This window comes from Drosophila takahashii, chromosome X, assembly GCF_030179915.1.
Source record: "Drosophila takahashii strain IR98-3 E-12201 chromosome X, DtakHiC1v2, whole genome shotgun sequence".
Classification (NCBI taxonomy): Eukaryota; Metazoa; Arthropoda; class Insecta; order Diptera; family Drosophilidae; genus Drosophila; species Drosophila takahashii.
In genome coordinates, this window is record NC_091683.1 from 19,268,856 (window position 1) to 19,291,628 (window position 22,773).

Genomic DNA, 22,773 nt, shown 5'->3' on the forward strand with positions numbered 1-22,773 from the left:
TACTCGATACTTAAGCACGCGAGCCACCTTTGTCGCGATGAGAGATTGGGATTAGAATTCGAAATGAGGATGAGTGGATTAGGTGACAGCGGTTGACCGCCCACTTTGGACGCCCATCCGACCGTAGGTATTATTTCGGGCCAAATTTAATTTCCATTCGGGTGAAAATTAAGTAATTATGCTGTTTAGGCCAGGTGGGTAGCAATTAGCGCGCATGTACATGTACTCCATGAGTCAGCAAACTGACGGCTTAATTGGCATTGTATTATACTTGGTAAAGTGTTCCCGTTTGAAGCACTTGACAGCTGCATTTTCCAAGAACTTTGAAGGCAAACGATTTCATTTAGGAGCAGCAAATGAAAACTAAGATCTAATTTACATTGTGGAATATCGATTCCAATTGGATTGTTGAAAATTGGAATGATATTAGGGTTGTTAAAAATTCAATGGTCGGAAAATTAAATGTTGATCCAAATATGGATAAAAAAACGCAACGAGTTTTTCGCTGAAACAAAGCAGTTTTTTCGCTAAAACAAATGAAACTCTGAATCAAATATGGATTGTCATATCTTTCTGAACTCGTTATTAAATTTCCAATCGATTTGCATTTAAACCTTGAAATTTTATTTTTTTTTAATTTTTTGCAAAAAATAATGGGGTACCCCCTTATAAAAAAATTAAAAATTGGCAAAAATTTTATTTTTTCAAAATCACACGGAAAGTATTATGGATTTATTTATTTTTTTGTTATCTGTTCAAAACAGTATATATTTTTGATGTCGGACCATTTTTGGCCAAGTTACAACAAAAAGACAAAAAGAAAAATTCAAATTTTTACCAAAATCAGATGCCAATTTTCCACAAAAAAATAATTAATTTTTTGACCGAAACAATGGAAATGTAGATTCAATCATGTATTATCACACCTTTCTAAACTCGTTATTAAATTTCCAATCGATTTCATTTAAACTAGCACACTTTATTTTTTGCCATTTTTATCACCCCCCACAACAAAATCCTAGATCCGCCACTGTAAGATACTATAATTTTCTCCCTTCAGTTACAAGTACTTCAATGTTAATTGTGGAAAACTATTACAATAGCAATATACGCAGTAGCAACCTAAACTGGATGTCAATTAATTACTTACTTACCCCATCCCACTCTTTTGATTATTCGCTGCAGAGCAAGGCATTCGCCGTGATTTAATTACTTACCTTTCCATTTGCACTTTCCATTACCATTGTAATTGCCAGCCAGAGCTTGAATAGTTGTAAACAAAAGTGCATGTTTGAGTGTTCGGACAGGATGAGCGGATTGAAATGTCCCCGTTTGGCATTTGACACTTCCGCGACGGCTTACCGCGCCATCAATCACGCCGATATGCGGCAAATTAATTAATTACTATGTATTCCTACAGCAGCCGTCGATGAATGGCGGCTGCGGCTGAATAATGTACGATGTTCGAGGCAGAATACCCATACCTATACCCACGGAATCGAACTGTCCGACTGACGAGTGTATAAATCGAATTAGCGTCGCGACTTCCATTTTCATTTATATTTCCATTTTCATTTCCATTTAGATGGCCTGCGATGGTCAGTGGGTCTCGGGGTCTTGGGGTCAGTTGGCTACATGGCAATGCAATTAAAGGATGAAATGACATGATCCCTGCCCTTGGTCCTTGGCCCTTGGCCCTGGCCATCTGCATCCGCATCCGCATCCACACTCGAATCCAGCAAATTACCTGCCCACGAAGGAGCCGCCAGCCGTTCGGCCTTGGCTCTTGTTGACATGCCGCTCATTCGATTTGCCTTTTTCCCCTTTTTCACCGCGAGGTCGATTTGATTTTCTGCATCCAGTATCCTGCATCCAGCGTCCAGCATCCTGCATTATCCTTGACGCATCCACATTGACATTGGCATTGGCATTGGCCTTGGGCCGTTAATTGCATCACAATGGTCCCAGGTGGTGGAGGTGGAAACTGAAGCTGAGGCTGAGGCTGAGAGCACTATCTGGTTTTTCCAAACACCATCGATCAACCGTTGTCATAGCTTTCGGATTAACTGGAGGCCCTTCTCTCGGCGAATTGCCCTTCAAGTTGCCGTCATTAAACCGAGATTTATTGCTGTCATTTCGTTTTGTCTCCATCGAGAATCTAGATTTACCTGCAGGGTATTAGTTTTTATACCCGTTACTCGTAGACTGAAAGCCTGACATCCTTACAGATTTTAAAAAACTTGAAATGGCATTTTGCTGTGTTTATTAACACCTATCGAAATATAGAAGAAAATTTTTAAATTGGACCATTCATTCAAAAGTTATGAGCAAATAAATAATTGAATGCAAGCAGTGCTTGCATATCTTCATCTCTGTCACACTCATTTAGCTGAGTATAGGGTATTTGATAGTCGAGGCACTTGACTATAGCATCCTTTTTTGATTTTAATAGAAAGAGCTGTGCAAATACAGTAGATTCTTCAGCCACCGATATCTGATGATAGGGTACTGCCGTAATCCGATTTAAGCGGATTTATATTTTATGTAAAATGCGAAATACGAAAAAAACAGAGCACTAATCTGACTTAATTATTTTTTGCGTTCGGCTGCAAACGGAAATTAACTATGAAATCACTGCTGACAACTTAAACAACGCCATTTTAAATCCAAACTCAATTAAGCAAAATGTTGCCAGTAATTTATTTCAATTAAACAATGTTCATTGTTTCATCTCCATCTTGATGAAGCTGTCGCCTGGCTGCAAATTAAATTGGCTCTTAAATTCAAAGCACACATACAAATACTAAAAAAAAGAAAATAATAGAATAATACTGTTTTTTTTTAATATGAGAAGGTAATAAAGTAAACTTTATTTTTATGTTCACTTTAATTCTAATAATTTAAAAATCGCAAATAATTCTGAAAAATGTTAAAGAGAAACTCAATATCGTAGAACTTTTTATATAAAAACTCTGCGTTCGAATTTCCATTTAATTAATTCTCTCTTACTTACCAACTGATGATTAAAAATGGGACAAGCAATGACAAAATGCCATTCACTGCTCCGCAGATAATTCTTGGAATTATGAAAGAGAAACTTAATATCGAGCTGGAAAACTTTTTATATACAGAGGGTAAACACGCCCATGCAAAAAGTTGCCGAACTCTATATTCCAATTTGAATTTAATTAATACTTTTGCTTACATTCGTAACCATATTTTTGGTTTTGGCAGCCGTTATTATGGCAATACCAATGGTTTTTGTTATGCGCCAGACGAAGCCCATTATGCAAAAATAGAAATTGTGTTTCCTGCTGCATCGGCATCTCGGATTGCAGTTTTAATCAGGCCGCTGCCTCTGGTGCCTCTGATGCTCCTCGCCCTTCGCTTCCTGCCTCCAAAGAACTCACAGATTTCGCAGGGAATTTTGAATTATTTGGCTTTCGAACCCCGCAAACTGAATCTGCAGCAAAAGCTGCGAAAAGCCGCAAGGCCCTGTAAACTGAAACTTTCTCCCCCTTTTTTGCACCTCTTCCGCGCGGAAGGAGGATGGGAAAAGCTTTGGGGAAAGCCGTTTCCTCATTAAATTTTAACTATTCGCTAAGCGGGGGGAAATACTGTCTTTCAAGTCAGCTCATGTAGCCATTGAGCCATTGTTGCAGCAAACAAAAAATACCTATTTTCCATCTTGTTTTCCCTGCCCCAGGGGCAATGACGTCTTTAAGCTGGCGGATAGATTTATAATGTGTCTCAGTTGCCAAATAATAAGGCGGAGATATGCCATTAAATATTTTAAATACATTTCAGTACTTTACTCATTTAAAATATTTCTAACTTACTCCCAATAAATGTTTTAAAGATATTAAAAAAAATATAGGTCATGAAAAATGTTATTAAAAATACAATAAATCAGTCTCAAGGAGAACTTTGGCCCCAAGATGTTTTTCCCGGAACTACGCATTAATTTGCTGACCAATTTCACAGAATATTTGTTGCAGAAATTTCACAAAGCTCTCCTTTGGCCAGAAAAGATTCAGAAAATAAATTTGCAGCGCTTTGGGAGCAAATGATGAAAATGAAGCTAATTAAAACACTTAGCCCTGAGAGCTGTGGGCCACTTGGCACATGACCTGCCGGCGGAGGAGGCGTTTCCCTTTTTGCAGGACCTCCTTTGAGGAGCCCACCTCATCTGCATTCGTGACGTGGGCTTGCATCTTTATTTAGCACGGCTGCAGTTTTTAATTGCACATTTCTGGGCCAGCATTCGGTTGCTTAGCCCGAACAGAGGAGCCAAACTGCAACTGGGAATGGAAATGGAAATTAAAGTGGAAATGAAAGTGGTAGTGGGAACGGGAATAAAGGTGCGCTGATTGCAGATGCAGCACCTGCTAATTGCCCACCTGTCACTTGCAGCCAGCTCAGAATGCACTCAAAATAAATTCTACAAGTTCACAAAAACAAATTAAAAGCTAATGATAACTAAAAATATTAAATAATAATGATAATTAAAATCAATGCTCTTGGCTATTGATAGTGGTCTCTATTAATATTATCGACTTATTAAAATTTACATGTTCTAAAAATATGCTTGAAAATACACTTTTCTTTTAAATTCCAAAATTACAGGTAAAATTAAATAATTAAGATGATTCTATCGATAATAACACAAAACCATCGATAGTATCAATAGTTCTATCGTTCATTTTACCAATCCTTTCCCGAAATAGCTTTTAATCGTATGTTAATTCAAATTAAATTCTTTAAAATTCAGAAAAGTATTACCTTAAACATATTTAAATATGCCAATATGTCAAATGCACATGTGTTTTTCGCATAGTGCCTTTCGGGGCCCAAAAGGTCGACCGTGTGGGTGGCTAAAATGTGGCCAAAAACCGCAGTTTCAGTCAGCTCGGTCTGACTTGCGGCCAAGTGGCCACTTGATTGTCGTCCCAGGCCAAATTCCAAGCGGAGGAGGAGGGGGAGGAGAAACTGGACTGGATGGATCGGCAGAGGTAGCGATAATTTGCCAAATTGACTGCATTCTAATTTCTGCCACAAAGCACTGCGGAAGGGATATTAAATTTCTGCACCTATTACTGACATTACTGGCCTTATTGACCGACGTGTTGTGGTCATCCATATTGCCTGCTCAATGCATCGATGATTAATGGGGCCTGAAATGGACATTCGAGGCAATCGGAGGGCATTTGTATTTGTGCAACCACAATAAGGGCCACTTTTAATCAGATGCGGTAATTTGTAACCCCAATTTCATTTGATTGGATGGTATTTAGGTAATTTAGATATTCCTTAAGGTATTTTAACATCCCTATTAACTAAGTTTTAGTGACTAGTAAGGGTCTAAAATAATGTATTTCACATCTGTAACACTTCATGCTCATTAAACTCACGCTAACACTTCATTGAAACACCAGCACTTTAATCCTTGTTCACCACAATTTATAGTTTGTAGTTTGCCGAGTTAACTAAACTAACTTTATTTCTGGCACCATTAATATTTGTTCTAGATTCGAAATTCGATAATAATATATTTTTCTTATATATTTTCTTGGCCGTTTTTAAATTTGGAATATATAAAAACTACTTCATTTGTCAAAAATTTAAGATTCCCAGTTAATCAAGCTGCTTTTTAGTTGAAGTGTGTTGAAAATCAGAGCTCTAAACCCCCTCTATTGTTGCCCTTTTCACCCAGATCCACTCATAGGGATGAGTTTGGCACGCAGCGCGTTTACAAGAAGACCTCGCCAAATTGCGTGCTGACCCTATATCTACCGACTCGCGAGATAACGCTGACCGGGAACAATCCGTCCGTCCTGCGGGGCATCGTCTACGTGGATCCGAAGGCCATCCAGGGATATCGCGTATACGCCCAGCTGACGCTGACGTTCCGGTGAGTGTCGCAGCTGCAGCTGCGGAGGCAGTTATTCCGAGATTGCACCTGGAGCCATGGCGACTCATCCATCCCCTGACCATCATTCCAGTTACGGCCGCGAGGACGAGGAGGTGATGGGTCTGCGATTCTGCAACGAGGCCATCATGTCGCTGCATCAGATTTGGCCAAGACTCGAGGAGCCCACGCCGGAGTCCCTCAGTCCGCTGCAGGTAATAATGCAAATTGAAATTATGCATGGTCCGGGGGCTTTGAGGTTCGAAGTTTGAGCTAGGGAATGTGACGACAGTTCGGCGGGGGAGCTGTCCAACTTTGGCATTAACAATTGATGACGTGGCGGATGGCGTCCCTCCATCCACAATTCCCTATTTCTGCGATTCACCGCGGGAAACGCGGCTCGCTGCACTTGACCATAAATAATTGGACAATTTGCGGGGACTTGCAACGCCAACGCCATCGCCATCACTTGGCACCTCGCCTTCGCGTTGCGCTTTGGGGAGCGGATAAAATTTTATCGGGCTTTTCTGGACAAATTTCGAATCAGATTAGTTCCCAGGTTCTCCAGAGATCAATTAAGTTAGATGGGGAAATGCCTTTCGTTTAACTACACAAAGAAGAACACGCCGGGATTAAATCAATATTTGCATGGTAAATACACATATCGGTTTTACCATGCAATACTGGTAAAATTGATATTAAATAATATTATTCTGCCTAATTCTCTCTCTCGGAGATTTTCTGACTTCGAATAAGATAGTAGGAAGCAATGTGACCACTTTATTACGTGAGTGGCCTGTGGTTTACATTTCGAGCATATCAAATTGATATCATAACAACATAATATCAAATTGATCATCGTTCATATCAAGTTTTTTTGGCCGTATGTTCAAAGTAAGTTCAAAGGAAACTTTAACTTTTAGGGCCTTGCAAGTTTCAAAAATCTTGAATTACAAATATATGTAAATTTAATCAAAACAAATCTCACCGAAATTCTTAATTCGAAAATCATCTTAAGGACAATAAAATTATAATAAATAAATTGGCAGAAGGCAAGGAAAGGCAAACGATTTATCACGGTTTTTAGATATAAAACTTTAAAGCTAGGTTAAACTTTAAAATTTCGCCCTCGATTTGCGTATGTTTATTTTAGTACCCTGCGTATGTTTATTTTTATCCCATTTGCCTTGCGTGTATGGTAATGTTTAACTGTCTTCATGACGAACTGTTTCGAATCAGATTGTTTCAACCTGGAGTGCCGGATCAGCATCTACATCCACTTCCACATCCACATCCAAATCATCCCCTGGAATGCGGGCCACTTGTGTGTCCCTGGCCCTTGGATTTTTATGAGCAGCACGTTGAGTTCGAGTTCGTCCGTCCGTTTGAATGTTTAGATGTTTGAATGTTTAGATGTTTGCTTGTTCAGATGTTCGGCTGCTGACATCTCACGTGCGCCCTTGGATATGTGTACACTGTACACCGCCGAACATCGTACACGGGTACATATGTATATCCGTGTATAATGTATACCAAATGATGGTTGCCGTTGTTCTTCGGAATCGGAATGGGTAGCTCCCTGCCTTCGGGCGGTGCACTTAAACCAATTGAAAATCAATTTCATTTAACTAAAAGCCAAACAAATGTTTGCCGTTGCCTCTCCAAATCTCCAAATTCTTTGTGCATTGTTTTTAGGACCAATGGCCGAAGGACAAGGCAAGTGGGTTTTCTGGCCGAAAACTTTTGAAATTCAACTTTTCGCATTTTTATTAAATTTGACATGGAATAATTTGTTTTTCCCATTTTCGATATATATGGACCCCGCCCCAAAAAATGAATTCGGTTAGCCAATGGGTTTTCTCGCTCCACTTCTTTATAATGGACTCGCAGGCAACCGAATTCGTTAAGGGTCCTCATCCTTATCCACAGACACACACACACATAGGCACACGCATAATTAAATAAATTTGATTTTAATAACTTGCCGAACGACAAGAGCCGGCAAAGATAAAGGAAAGCAGGCCAAAAATAGGCCTCTACAAACAGATCCAAAAAAAAAGAAGGAGATGGGCCTGTGTAGAATAATACACTCGAAAAAATACCAGCACAAGCCATAAGAATGCCGCTATTCGATTTAAGACAGATTGGTCTTTTAAAATTAAAATATAGAAATGCATCAATTAAATATAATTAAACTTAGTTTATTTTTGTTCCTAGTATTTTCTTCTTAATTGCTTGTTTTGGTTTTCTTTTGAGTGCATAAAAAATAAATGTTTGCTGTATGTGGCCGTGGTCGAGCTTTGATAGATTTGCAAACGATTGACTTTAATTTGATGCGAATAGACACGACATTTTGATAAAATCCATAGCAAATGGAACTTTCCGTTCCGCCTGCATTTACATATATTGAGGAAACCCCAGCCCTCAGCTTCAGTTGCTCCAGTGCTCACTTGCAGGCCGAAAAGATAAGCCGCCTTGTAATAATTGTGGTTTGGTTCTTGTGGGAGAATCCAGGACAACGGCAGTCCAAAGGACATGTCTCTCGTTGTCCCGGCAACCTGAAGGTACACGCGCAAACGATTAGACCTTGATATAAAAATGATACATATGTTTCTAAATAAATATATACTCTTGGGTGAATTGTTAATGTGTGTAAGAATATTTTGGTTTATGCATTAAATAACTTAATGGGTAAAATTAAAATCAACTTGTTATGCAAATAAAATCCTTACAAAGTCGCAGCGAGGAATTTTAATTTGTACGAATTTATAAACACATTTTATTTTAATATTTTTATTTATTTTCTCCACTTCAGGAGGCCCTGATGAAACGCCTGGGAGACGGCGCCCATCCCTTCACCCTATCGCTATCCTCCTACGCTCCACCCAGTGTCCAGTTGGTTCCGGCCAAGCGATACTACGGAGCTCCGATTGGCACTAGCTACGATGTCCGTTGCTTCATCGGTAAGTCCTGCGAACCCACAACGAATGGGAGTGTTCGAGAGGGATTAGGAAACCCGGGATAGTCGGGGAAAGGAACTCTAACCAAGGGGTGTCCAAAGTTCTTGGGAGAGAGCTTTAGAAAAAAAAACCATTAATATACAAATTATTATATAGAAAAGATTTAACTGTATACCAAAAATCATAATAATCGGACTGTTTTAAAGAAAGTTGCCATTTCTTTTTTTCTTTTATTTATAAGTTTATTATTAGCTTCTAGTAGAAACTTGGGGTTTGCGGTTTAACAGTGTCATTTATTTTTTTATTTTTCTAAATATTTCTTTATATGAGAAACCCCAAAAAGAGTTAAAGAAGAAGAGAACTAACAATAATATAGATTTTATAGAACCTTTAAAAGTAAACCAAGGCAGTGCTGAAATTAAAGCTCTTGGCCTCTTCGAATAGACAACGTATTGCATGGGGGAATTGTCTAGAGCGGAATTTCTTGGGACTGGGTCACAGACAGAAATAAGAAATCAGGCTTTCACCTGAAGCACTCACCCGCATTGCTGGCATCCCCCACGACACACCTGACCCACCTGAGCCACCCAACCACTCAGCTACCTGACCATCTGACCACCTGACCACCTGACACCACCCCAGTCAAACCCATTCAATCGCCATCAAAGATCCAGACATCGTCGCCAACTGAACCCAGTTGCGACTGGGACTGTAACAATCAAGTCGATTTCCACCGTTCAATTATATGTGTATAAATATCCATCTATCCGCCAGCGGACACGCCCCCTTCAATCTTCGTCTATCGAATCAATCGCAATCGCTGACGTCAGCAGGGGGAAATTTGTGATTGATTTTCGTAACGATTCGTTCGGGTTTTATTTTCGTTTTTCATTTTAATTTTTTTATTTTGTTTTTCGTATTTCGAGGGGGTGAATTCTGGTGAAAGTGGACAGCCCAAGTTAATAAAAATCAAGGGAGAAAGTTTGTTTAAATTTAAATAATTGCAATGGAAATCTCTCAGTGGTAGCAGCTTAAATCTTTTATAACGAATTTATTTCGGAATTTAATAAAATAAAAACCTTTTAAGCTCGAGTCCCAAATTCAACTGTTTAATAAAATAATAAATTAAAAGAATTGCAATGGAAATCTCTCAGTGGTAGCAGCTTAAATCGTTTATAACGAATTTATTTCGGAATTTAATAAAATAAAAACCTTTTAAGCTCGAGTCCCGAATTCAAGTGTATAATAAAATCAATATTAAATGATTTCACTGGGGCGAAGCCGTCGGCCCAGATTCAGATTCAGATTGAGATTCAAATACAGATTGGGAGACTCTGTTGATATTATTTTAGTCGCTCCGAGGCGCCGGCGGCCCTACGAAAATATGTTCTATATTTTTCTTCGCACCACTGTTTTGTACCGTGCAATATCCTGTTTAATGAAACACTGCGACTTGGCCAAAGCCGCGGGCGCAAAGACGAGTGTCCTTCCACCCCCAAAACCACCTTAACCCCCGGGCACTCGTGCAATTGTTGGATTTAGCGGGCAAAGCCCAACTGCGGTTGCCACGGGCAACCTTTGCAGGATACAGGATACGGAGGATAGGGGGGCATCCAGGAAGGGAGGGGCATCCAGATGGACAGGTCCTGCTGCTCAGAGGCACCGAGCCTCTGTGTTCCACCATAATTACACAATATCAGCCGGTGGCTGGTCCGGCATTCAGTGTCCAGAATCCAGAATCCACTATCCCTATTCAAAGCCAAAAGGTTAAAGACAACGGAAGCCGAGCGCTTTACAACTAACAATGAGAACTGACGAATTGATGGGCGGAATGAGAAGGCGCATCGGAGCACTTTGTTCAATTGTTTGCTCCAGAAAAGCCACTGCATTGTGTTGAATAACACTGAGGTGTTGCAGTAATTAACATGTGAACGCCAAAGGGCATTTTCATTTAACGACTAAGAAGTCACAAATCGAAATTAAATGCTTTCGAAATATATATTTATCAGAGATTTAGACAGGGTGACTGGGTTAAGTACTTCAATGTTGGCTTTAAATGAAAATGATAATAGATTACAGTGGTCAAGAAAATGAGTGTTTGTCAAATGAACAAAAAAAATTTTAAACGCAAAAATTGATGTTTAAAGTAGAGCTTGAAAAAATGACGACAGTTTGCTATTTCTCGATTTTTAATATGTGTTGTCTTTTTAAAACATACATATTATAGAAACAATGTTGTAAAAATATCGATAATTTTCAAGCTCTAATCTAAAGGCATTTTAAACGTGAGGTTTTAATTTATTATAATTTATTATTATTTAAAAAAACATATACATACAATGGAAGTAAACAAAATAATGAAAGATTATAAATTTGTATCAAGTTTGGGAAAAATCACCAAAAAATAAGCTGTGAAGTGGGAAATCAAATTCGAAGAAAACGCACCAATGTGGACCAAGCACACACACACCCAGACACATACTCGTATAACTTAAACCCCACTCATGATCGCACGCCCCTCATCCCGTATCGTTCGTATCGCCCCCTATCCAATCCCATAGAGCTTCTGAGCGACGACGAGCCAACGTGAGCAGAGGCCAAGATCAAGCGCCCCAATCCGCTGGCCAGGTGGGTCTCCCGGCTCTGCTGCCGCGGCTGCTGTGCCTGTATGTGCACGGCCTCCGACCAAGGTATATCTGATTGAGGCCATATATCTGATTGATCTGATTGCTGATTGTGAATGTGGAGTGTGGACATCGATTCGAATGTGGATCGAATCGGATCCGATCAGATCGGCCATGCTATCGGTGTCGTTATCCTGTTGCTGCTCGTGATCGTGCTCCTTTCCGTTTCCGTTTCCATTTCGATTTCGATTTCCGTTTCTGTTTCCCTACCGTTCCGTTCCAATCCGTTTCGTTTTGCAGTTTCTTGGTGTTGTGGCTTGCTCTATATCTCTCTCTCTGTCTGTCTCTCTCTCTCTCTCTGTTTTGTACTTGTCCCTGTCAGTGTTGGGAAACACCTAGTAAATAACTATTAGTTATGTTACAACAATAAAGATACAATAAAATAAATAACTAGATAATGAGAAATTTTGTAAACAAGAGCATAGTCGAAATTCCATATCTCGAACCATGAGGCTTCAAGCTATGGAAATTCGATTCCCCCTTCCCAACACTGGTCCCTGTCATTCTTCTGTCGCCTCCTTTCTCCACCTGTTCCTTTCCGTTGTTGTGCTCGATCTCTATTGCTGTTGCTATAGCTCATCTGTTAGTACTCCGTTTCCCCTCCAACTTGCATCTCTCCATCTTTTCATCAGCATCACTAAACCTGTACCTGTACCTTTACCTCTGCCTTAACCTGTACCTCTACCTCTACATGTACCTGTATCTTTCCCGCCATTTCTGTGTACTTCACCTCCATTTGTTTCATGTTCAATGTGTTTGCTATACGTTCAAGTGGCCGCCTGCCTGCCTGAGGTACAAAAATAATGAAACTCATGATCACTTGCCATTCGGACGATCGACGGACCAGGACTGCAACTAAAATTCAAACCACCCGCAAAATTAAAGGATATTTCGCCTAGAAAGTCCTTGCAACAATTGAAAAAAGCTTAGCAAGCGTCGGCGGCGGCAACGGCAGCGGCAAACGAATTTCATTTCTATTTAACCTCGTGGCTAATTCTCCCATCTCTGTTTCCCCAACCCCCAACCCCCAACCCATTCCCAATTTGCATCATCTTGCAGCGGACAAAACGGATGAGAAGTTCCATCGACGGGCCTCCGTGAAAATGGGCGTACGGGTCATTTATCGCACGGATGTCTTTCACCAGCATTTGGCTCCCGAGCAGTTTGCCGCCTTCGCCGGCCGTCCGCACAGCGCCCAATCGCCGCCGGCCAGTGCCACGCCCCCATCGGGCGGGGAGGGCGGCGGTGGCAGTGGCGACCAGCAGTCCTCGTCATCGCATCAATCACAATCGCAATCACAGCCGTCAAGCGGATCCAAGCACAAGTCCAAGTCCGAGCGGGGCGACTCCTTTCCCAAGCTGCGCCTCTCGCCAAAATCCTTTCGATTCAGCGGTCGCTTCGGTCGCAGCAAGAGCGAGATTGAAAAGTGCCCCAACGATCCGTTCCACAACTACAGCAAGTCCTTCCAGGAGGTGAGTGTTCATTTGGAATATGAAAATATAAAGAAAACTATTTAGGCTATCAAATTTTAAAGGTGTCTAAAAGTAGGCAATAAAAATAATGGTAAATAAAGGCAATTTCTATGCCACTAGAAAATATCTAAAAAGAGCATTTAATCCTCAAGGAAAATCAAGTTTTAAGAAAAAATTTATTATTCATACAGTCGTCTAAGAGTATGCAATGAAAATAATAGTTATATTAATGCCTTTACAAGTTATCCACATCGAATATGTATACAAATAAAGGCAATTTCTATGGCACTATGAAAATATCTAAGAGAAGAATTTAATTTACAATAAAAAGCAAGTTTTAAGATAATTTTGCCGGATTAATCTTTATAAAGGTGTCCAAAAGTATGCAATGAAAACAATAGTAGTACTGTAGCATACTTTTAGGTACCTTTGTAAGTTATTAATAGCGAATATGTAAGGCAATTTCTATGCCCTTAGAAAGCTTTTTCGCTGGAAATCACCTATTTTTGACCTAAGCCACTTGTTTCTCTCGATTCGCAGCACTGTGACAGCATGTTGCCGCCGCACACTGGGGCCGGGGTCACCGGAGGCATCGGGGGCGTCAGCGTGGGACCCTGCGGCGGTCCTCAGGGCTCCGTGGACAAGCCCTTCCTGCTGCACGACGGACGCGTTGGCCTGAGGGCCAGCCTGGACAAGGGCTGGTACACCCACGGCGAGGACGTCAATGTGACCGTCAATATTCGCAACGACAGCCGCAAAACGGTCCGCAAAGTACGGGTAAGTTTTGTGGCATTCCGATCCACAGACCAGACCCTTATTCCTGCGAACAGTCGTCCCTGGTTATGCAGCCAATCATTAGCAATGCCATAACGCATAACGCATACGCAACGTGGTGCTATTGAGGAAAAAAGCATGGTTACTATTGTGGGCGAATACTCGTAGGTGGAAAAACCATGGGTGCCTGCTTGGCTCTCTTAAATGACTTTTCGGGCTGGGACAAAATACACTTTAAGCTAAGATACTTTACCCAAACCATCAACTATCAATATCTTGAACAACGACGATATATTTATGCTAATTAGATGCTTCAGTGCGGAAGTTAAGTATTTGGTATACGATTTAATATACAAACAAGAATCGCATTACGGGATGCGCTCGCCTATTTAGTCAGTAATTGGCTTTTGTTTAAAGGATTAGAGAGACCCTGTGGGGAACTCACCAGTCGGCACCACTGATTCCACTGCATTCATCGTCAACCTTTTGAATCCTGGATCACACACATACCGAGGTGCATACATAATCTGCATTGGCACTCCGTCTATGCAAACAAGATGGGTTGGGAAAAAGGCACTGGGTCTTCATACCCATTAGTCGAGGGGTTATATTCGGTATAACAAAAGAAAAAGTGTTTAGGAAATACATTTTTATCGAAAAAAATAGAGTATTGGCTTTAATTAACTAGTCAGAATATATGAAAATATTAAGATTCTCTTTGATATTCGAAAAGAAGAACATGCTTGAAAAACTTTCCTTTTTTTTATACTTCTTTAAATTTTATGGGCAATATTTAGAGTTTTAACTTATTATCTAAATGTCTAAGAAAATCTGAAATATGGACTTCTGGAAAAATCACTCTGGAAATTCAAGAAGAAAAACATGCTTGAAATAATTCAGTGTAATTTTATATAATTGTAAAATTTATAGGTTTTTTTTACCAAAAAGAAAAACATGCTTGAAGAATGTTAATTTATTTTATATAAATTTAAATTTCTTGGCCACTTTTACTCTAAAATTCAGGTGTAGTTCAATTAGGTGTCTTGCAGTCGAGAGAAAAAACTAAAATCATTTTCTGTGTTTGGTGTTCGAGGGAATACTCAGTTATGACAGTTAATCAAACGCCCTCCAGGGGCAGGGACTCAAGTTAAGCTGCTTGTGAGTTGCACACAGCTCCGCCCTTCGATGAACAATGAGTTTCGATGCCAAAATGGATAACGATGTGGATTGATTTCAGTTTTCCGAGACGGAGCTTCTGGGGCACCGGCATTGTCTTGGCATCGGACAGTTCCCCATTGGCCCCCAAGGTATAATTCTAATGAAATATACCAATTACCAAAGATAATTTTCAAATTGCCGAATGCCGAGTCAATCTGATTTAATTAGTGGCCAAACAATAGGTGTAAAGAACAAAAGGCCGCTCAAGAGGAAATTCGGATGCTGTTCGGGGTATTTAATCTGTTTTCTGCATTGCAAGGATTAGAAGATTCCCAAGTTAAATCCTTCACCCTATCGAGCGGCTATGCAGAATCGCAACTTGGCTTTTTCACTTATCCGGCATCGCGTGCTAATCGGAAAATATTACGTATACGCACCAGGTGTCGGCTCAAATGAACGGGATGACAGACAGCTGGGCGGGCCGAGAAGGCGACAAATCGAAAGGATCCCTTGGGTCCAGGGGCTTCGGAACTCCGGAACTGGCAGTTGATTCCTTAAGCACACCCACTCACGCACATATGCAAATTGCGCTTAGCCGAATGAAATTGTCAAGCGAAGAAGCCTTTCCCCCAGTCGAAAATGGAGGGCCAAGGTGAAAGGGAAAGGAGGGGAGGGGAAAGGACCTTGGCAAAGTGAAAGGCTGGCAAAAGGCGCAGTTAAAGTGAAAATTGTGTTTATACATTTTATGGGCTTTACTCCTCCCGTTGGCCCCTCCTTTTTTTCCCACTCACAGGCTTCTCAGCTTGGGTTTTTATTGTGCCCCGAAGGCCCTTCTATGTGAGCCGCACACACGCGCACACCTTCTTTGGAGCCAACTCGTCTGGTTTTGGTTCCTTTGGCATTCATAGAGCCTCCGTGTTTTCATCGCCCTTTCCCTACTTTCCTTACTTTCTCCACCCCTTAAAAAGGCATGCTGTATTTAACGGGAAATGGAGCGCGCAAAAGTGTGCTACAGTTTTACATTGTGACGGGTTATGCCTAATCCCGGCCCAAACCACCCACCACCCACCATCCCAGTTTGGCTCTGTTATGGCCTATCGTTATCCCCCAGTTTGTTGTTTCGATCAGAGTGTTCTCCCTGTGAGCTGAGTTGCCGTCACCATCGAATAGAAAACCAGAAATTTATTTGAGAAAATACTTTAAAAATATTAAGATGATTGGTATTACAAACTACTCATAACTCTTGAACAAATATTTATCTGGAGAAATCAGTTCACCTACACTTTACTTCGAATATTTGCAAAAAATATAAACGATGTAGCTTTTGTCTTGCTATACACGCCGGGATCAAATCGATATGCGCATGGTAAATTTCTGGTATTTATACGCATATCGTTTTTACCATGCATTTTACCGAATTCTGTATTTTGAAGATTCTCTAACTTTGAAATTGAGAGGAGGTATCAAAATTGCAACCACATAATATCAAATTGATCATCGTTTCATATCAAGTTTATTTGGGTGTAGCTTTAAATTAAATGGAATTGATATTGACACTGTATTTACTTAATTCAAAGGCTACACTGTTCGCTGTTCTGTGTCGACTTTTAATCAAATATTTTGTTGTGCAATGGCCAACAGCTTTGGGAATGCCAGGACTAAGGACCAAGAACTGAGGACAAAGCTGGCCCTTGCGACTTTCTGGCTGAGTTGAAGCAAATTGACTGCCAATGTCATCAGAATCAGAATCAGGTGGCCCACTGGAGCATTGAATCGGCATTTAATTACAAGCCGGATATTACGCATACGAGATGTGGGCCATCCTCACGTTCCTCACGACAGACAGTTCAGTGCAGGCAAATGTGGAACTTGAGCTCGAACGATGGATTGGCCAATGCAAAATGCATATGGCGAGCACAATTCAAACCTGAAAGAAGGCCAAGAGACATTGGAAAATGTTTTATGGTGCCGCCTGTCAAATGTTATTGTTTATTTTTATTGTACCCCCATTATTTTCACGGCGCATTGTTCATTGATGAATAGACTCGGCAGACTCGGAAAGGAACCACTACAGTCAGCGACAGATACAAGTTATGACACACACGGCGGCACATCGAATTGACTTTGCTGTGAGCGTAAATAACGATCCGCAGACAGTAAATCGAAGGCGATTTTAAAGGACGTGTGCGCACTTAAGTTGAGCAACTTGAGTGAGCCTTAAAATGCACACCAGGCATATTATTCTATATGTCCGTAAGCTGCGGTCATTTGGTCCTTAAACTCCATAGTGAAGATTAAAAAAAGAGAGTACCTCGACTATCAGATACCCATTACGCAACTGTTAAGCGACTGCTTGAAATTCATTATTTGCTCATAACTTTTTAATGAACGGTTCGATTTGAACAATTTCTTTTACTCAACGAGTAACAAGTATAGTAATATTACTTACTAAAAAAATCTAGATGATACAAAAATTATATTTATTTAAAATAATGCAAATTAAAAATATTTGTTTCTAATAATATAGTTTATTATTAATTCATTCTTTCTGTGCAGATAAGCAAGCATTAAGCTCACGCAAAAGATTAGTGAAAAAGCCAGAAAGAAGGTCAAGGCAGGCATTCATAACGAAGCCAATCAAAGGGCCAACTGAAGCATATTACCATTTGGGATAATCGGTGGTTACGTAAAGGGGCGAACATTTGATTGATTGACTGCTGCCATTGGATTCTACATAAAATTAAGATCTATTGGGGCCTTAGAATTTGTTTTTAAGCAGAGACAGTTAGATATTTTATTTTGGAAATATTTGCCTAGTAATAAAACAGTAACTAAGAAAAGGGTAAACATCTAAAAATAATAACAAAGTTATAGTAGTAAATATAAAGCAAACGTCTTACGATACTCGTAAGTAAATACGTTTGTAGGTGGATTTATTGAAATTCTTTTATTAAAAATTCAAATGTTTATTAAAAATACAACAATTCGCTTCACCATTTTCCGAACTCAGATGTTTATGAACTGAAAACACAGCAATTTCCCCACAAAATCTCATATGCTGACCCAAAACTCTGCACTACATTCGCTATGCATAATTTAAAGAGTCTGTGGAACTTCCTGTTTTTGTCAAATTCGTATTCTCAAATGGCTTGGCATTGGTTTAAAGCAGTAAATAATATTCTCAACTGGTTGTGAGCTGGTTTTTGTTTTGTCTCGCTTCGTTTCGATTATTGCCCTTTGAAGGGACTGCTAGTGGTGCTTTCTGGCCATTTGGAGCCCCAGAGTCCTTGTCCATTTGTGACAAGTTTCAGCCATCTTTTATGCAATCGCATAATTCGATTTGATTTGATGGCCTTTCCCGTGAACCTTTCTCCCTTTTCCCTTCTCCTTTCTCCATCTCCACTTTCTAAATGTTTATGCCAAACCGAGATTTCTTGTGGGCAACCTGGTTGCTCCTCCTGCTCATTTATTTTATTTTCATCGTGCACTTTGCGCCTTATTAAATATGTACCTACCATTCTGAGCTGTGTGTGTGTGCGATTCTGAATGCCGAGATTGCTTTGTACTTTTTTGTACTTCTTGCTTTTTTTTTTGTTGTAGCTACCAAAGTCGCCCAGAAAATGTCAAAAGTTACCTTGGGTCCTTGGGTAACTTGGACATCTGTTCCCCAATTTCCATCGCTGTGAATGTGAATGTGAGTGTGGCTGTGACTGTGAATGTGAATGTGACTGTGGAATGGGGCCCAGCAACAAGTCCTTTGGCCCCACAGCCAATTGAAAGTCCTCCGCAGCCGTCGCACAAAGGCAAAAGGCGACTTGGATGACGGCCATTTAAATGCTATATGGAATTGAAAACTGAAAACAGAAAACTGAAAGCTTAAAACTGAAAACCGTGAATTGAATGAGTCGTCGATGCCATGGAAGATTTTGATTGCTCACTTTGATTGCCGCCAAAAGAGGGTAGGAATTTCACGAACTCTTGAATACGTTAAATCGAAATAGGCCCATCTCAATGTTGCACAGACGAATTCATTAAATGAAATGAATCGAGAAGGCATAATCAATTAATATTCATTAATTAATTAGGTATCGAGAAACTGAAACGGGGGAATTGGTAAATATTTAATAGCTTTTAGTAGAAGAACAAGAAATATTGTTCTTATTTCACTCATATATTATTAATTTTTTAGTACAAAATGAAATGGGTTCCAATTGAACCACCTTGGCGGATGAGTAATATTTCTTAAATATTTAGTTGTAGTGTAAAAAAATAAATTGCATATGTAGGATGTCCTTCGATGTCCTTAAATGACTACATTTTTTTTCGGTCACATATGGAGACAGCAAACAAATAAATGAAGGCTAAAAGCGCTACGGAAAATCGACACTGATGAGCTGCCAATAAATGGAGACTAGGCCTGAGTTTAATTTATTATTTCTGTTCCTTCCCCTGTTTTTTTCTTTGCCTTCACTTCGCCCGCATGGCAATTCCTGAACGACCTGGCCACTTGAATGGACGGTAATTGAGTGCATTATCTCAGATTGGGTGGGAGATTGGGCCAGAGACACTTTGGCCGCATCCATAAAATAACGCTCGACATCGTTTGAGCTTTCCCACAAAAAACAAACACGGCCCAAGAGGCCAGCAGCCAGCAGACGGTGAATGGAATTCGGGTGACTAGACAATGCTCTTTGGGGCTTACCAATGACTTGAAACAGAAGTCTGGTAATCATTTTAGGTTTGGCTAATTTTGATTTTTGAGAATATACCCATTATATGGGACGTTTCTATGCTATGTCTAAGAGTCAACACTTTTGCAAACTCAAAAAATGAGTTACATTTCTGAACTCGTTATTAAATTTCCAATCAATTGGCATTTAAACCTGGACATTTCATTTTTTTGTCATTTTTCGCGAAAGATCAGGATGTACCCCCTCATGAAAAAATTAAAAATTGACGAAAATTTTATTTTTCCAAAATCACACGGAAAGTGTTATGGATTTATTGCAAGTTTTATTATCTGTTCAAAACAGTATGTATTTTTGGTGTAGGACCATAGGAAAGTGTTATGGATTTATTTATTACTTTGCTGTCTGTTCAAAACAGTATGTATTTTTTGAATAAAATTATTTTTGGCCAAGTTATAGCATAAAAACCAAAAGAAAAATACCTCTTTTTTTCAAAAATCAAAACTCCGAAGGAAAGAAAAAATATTACGAAATTTAACATTTTGTAATTTAAAAGGAACGATCTGCAAGGATATATAAGCTTCGGCTGGCTGATTATTATTATATTGGTGTAATTATTAAAATACTTTATTACAATTTGTTCAATGTTGGATGGAACAAGTTAATCTCCAGATTCCAGAACACTAAAGTAATTTCCTGGGGGATTTGTGGACTGGACCTTCACCCTCACCGCACAGTACTTAATATCGTAATTAACTATCGTTTATCTCTGATTTTTGTCCCATTTCGCCCGGGGATCCCCCCAAATCCGTCGAACAGGTCTGCGCCATCCAGCACGTCGACGTCTGCATGTTCAACAACGGCAAGTTCAAGAACGTGGTGGCCGACTCGGACAACGTGACCCCGCCGGTGGATCGCACGGTGGCCGCCGGGGCCTCGCTGAACACGACGGTGGTCCTTCGGCCGCAGCGCGGTCCCACCAAGAACTGGATCGCCCTGGAGGACACACTGCAGCGCAGCACCGAGCCGGAGGAGATCACCGGCGCCATTGCCGCCTCGGCCATCCGTTCGCCGCATTTCGTGATGCAGAACGCCCAGCTGCTGGGCGGATGCGGCCATCCGCTGGGCAGTCCGGCCCTGATCACCCCGCATCCGCACTTGTGGCAGCCGGGGCCAGTCCAAGGTCAGTCCGGCCAGCCCAATTCGGCCGGCAGCAATGGCGGCAATGGGGAGGAGCGCAACGTCTTCGCCATCTACGTGTCCTACTACGTCAAGGTGAAGCTCACCCTGAGCGGCATGGGCGGCGAGTTGTCCCTGAAGCTGCCCTTCGTCCTCGTCCATGTGGATGAGACCCAGCGCCCCGGCTTCGCCTCCGCCACGCTGGGCGAGCTGCGGCTGGAGATGGAGCGCCTGGCCCTGCAGGATGCGCCGGTGGGCAGGAGGAACGGACGACGACAGGCGCCCACCGCCGCGGAGATCGGAGATGGACCCTCCACGAGTGCAGCTGCCGCCGCCGCCGCTGCTGCCAAGTCATCCGGTGGAGGAGGAGGAGCTGGAGACCTGGACATGATCGAGACCCTGGACGATGAGTTCAACATCAGGGTGCCGGTGCCGAAGAAGAACGGCTCCCACAAGCGGCGATTGCAGCGCAGCGAGACCTTGGCCCGCGATCTGGAGGAGCACGAGGAGCGGGAGGTTGGCCAGCTGCCGGAGGAGGGCGAGGACCACATCGTTCAGATCCATCTGGAGCAGGTATCGCCGGACAGGGATGAAGTGCAGCGGGAGCAGCCGAGCCACGCCCCCGGAGCCGAGACCGGTGCAGTGCCCAAGTCGTCGAATGTGTGATTCTGATTGTGGTCCCAGATGTTTGCCAAACGCAAGAGGAAGCCGTAGTGCTACCAGTCCAACACCAGTTGCGTTTGCAGGCGATTTTCCACTGGACTGCAATCGAATCGAAACGAAATTCATTCTTAATAGGCCTCCTGCTAAATAAATCATCCATGAAAAATGTTCATCGAAAATATTCTAATTTTCTTTTAAAAATTGTAAAAACATAACTTCGGGAGTTTGAGAGTGCTATGCACACAACTAAAATAACATTTTCAAGACCCGTAGATTTTTTGACAAACATTTGCACATACACAGAACAAAAATTGACAAAAGATCAGATTGATATGTGCAGGTCAATTTAATATTTTTAAAAGATCAATTTGATATGATAAAGATTATCTTATTTTAAAATATTTCTTCAAAAAATACTACATTTGGTATTTTGAATAGTATTTTATAACTTTTAATAAATAATAATCATAAATTCGACATTAATCATATCGGTTTTTTGTCAAATTTTTGTTCTGTGTAAGCACATTAAAACTTAGGAACTCGAGATTATAAATGATTATATTCGAGCACCAAACTAATTGAAGAAAACATTTTGAAGAAAGGGGGTAAAATACAAGATTTATTATTTAGATTTCTGGTCTTAATATTTTCAAACCATTTGAAAGAAATATAAATTCTAGTAGTTATATAGCCCCACTGTAAATTTAAACGAAAACCATTCAGTTTCGGTTTCAAAAGTCGAATGCCAGGTGTTAGCAGTTAGAAGCTAGACGTTAGACGTTAGGAGACCCATCCTATGATAAGAAGGTTTTACAGAAGAAGGTTTCCACATTTGGAGAGCGAATTCCATGTAGGAATCACATACACAGTTGGCAACGCTATTCCCTAGGAATCAGACAATGAAATGAGGTGAAATTTTTGCACTCTGGTCGAAAGAGCCGAAGTGGACGAGGCGAAAAACGATGGAGAGGGAGCCATAGATATATACACTATACATTTATAGTTGGTAGCGATAAGAATTATCATTTGATATTAGCCATGCAATGCGTTGAAATTGATGATATTTTGTGCAGATTGGCGGGATAGACTAGCTGAAATCGGTATCAAATCGGTATCGGAAATAGAAGGCAAGCCAAGCTGAAAACACACAGTAAGAAAAAAGTAATACATACATATATATTTACCTAGATCGTAAGTGAGTGTCTGCAGTCTGCATCAATTAACGAGTGCACCGAATATCGAAAATGCCAATTGAAAAAGCCCTCTTAAATCGCACCTATGCCCCCC

The 22,773-nt window shown here is 40.8% G+C and overlaps 1 protein-coding gene across 1 annotated transcript in view; it reads left to right on the plus strand.

Annotated features, from left to right (window-relative positions):
* Nucleotides 1-21,635, plus strand: part of LOC108060951 (beta-arrestin-1) — a 44,378-nt gene extending 22,743 nt beyond the window's left edge. Inside the window, exons 2-7 of the mRNA XM_017146902.3 lie at nt 5,714-5,911; nt 6,003-6,123; nt 8,724-8,871; nt 12,612-13,024; nt 13,565-13,801; nt 20,464-21,635. Coding sequence (XP_017002391.2) covers nt 5,714-5,911; nt 6,003-6,123; nt 8,724-8,871; nt 12,612-13,024; nt 13,565-13,801; nt 20,464-21,489 — 2,143 coding nt within the window. The 3' untranslated portion in view covers nt 21,490-21,635. The remainder of the gene's footprint in view (nt 1-5,713; nt 5,912-6,002; nt 6,124-8,723; nt 8,872-12,611; nt 13,025-13,564; nt 13,802-20,463) is intronic.
* Nucleotides 21,636-22,773: the final 1,138 nt, after the last annotated feature.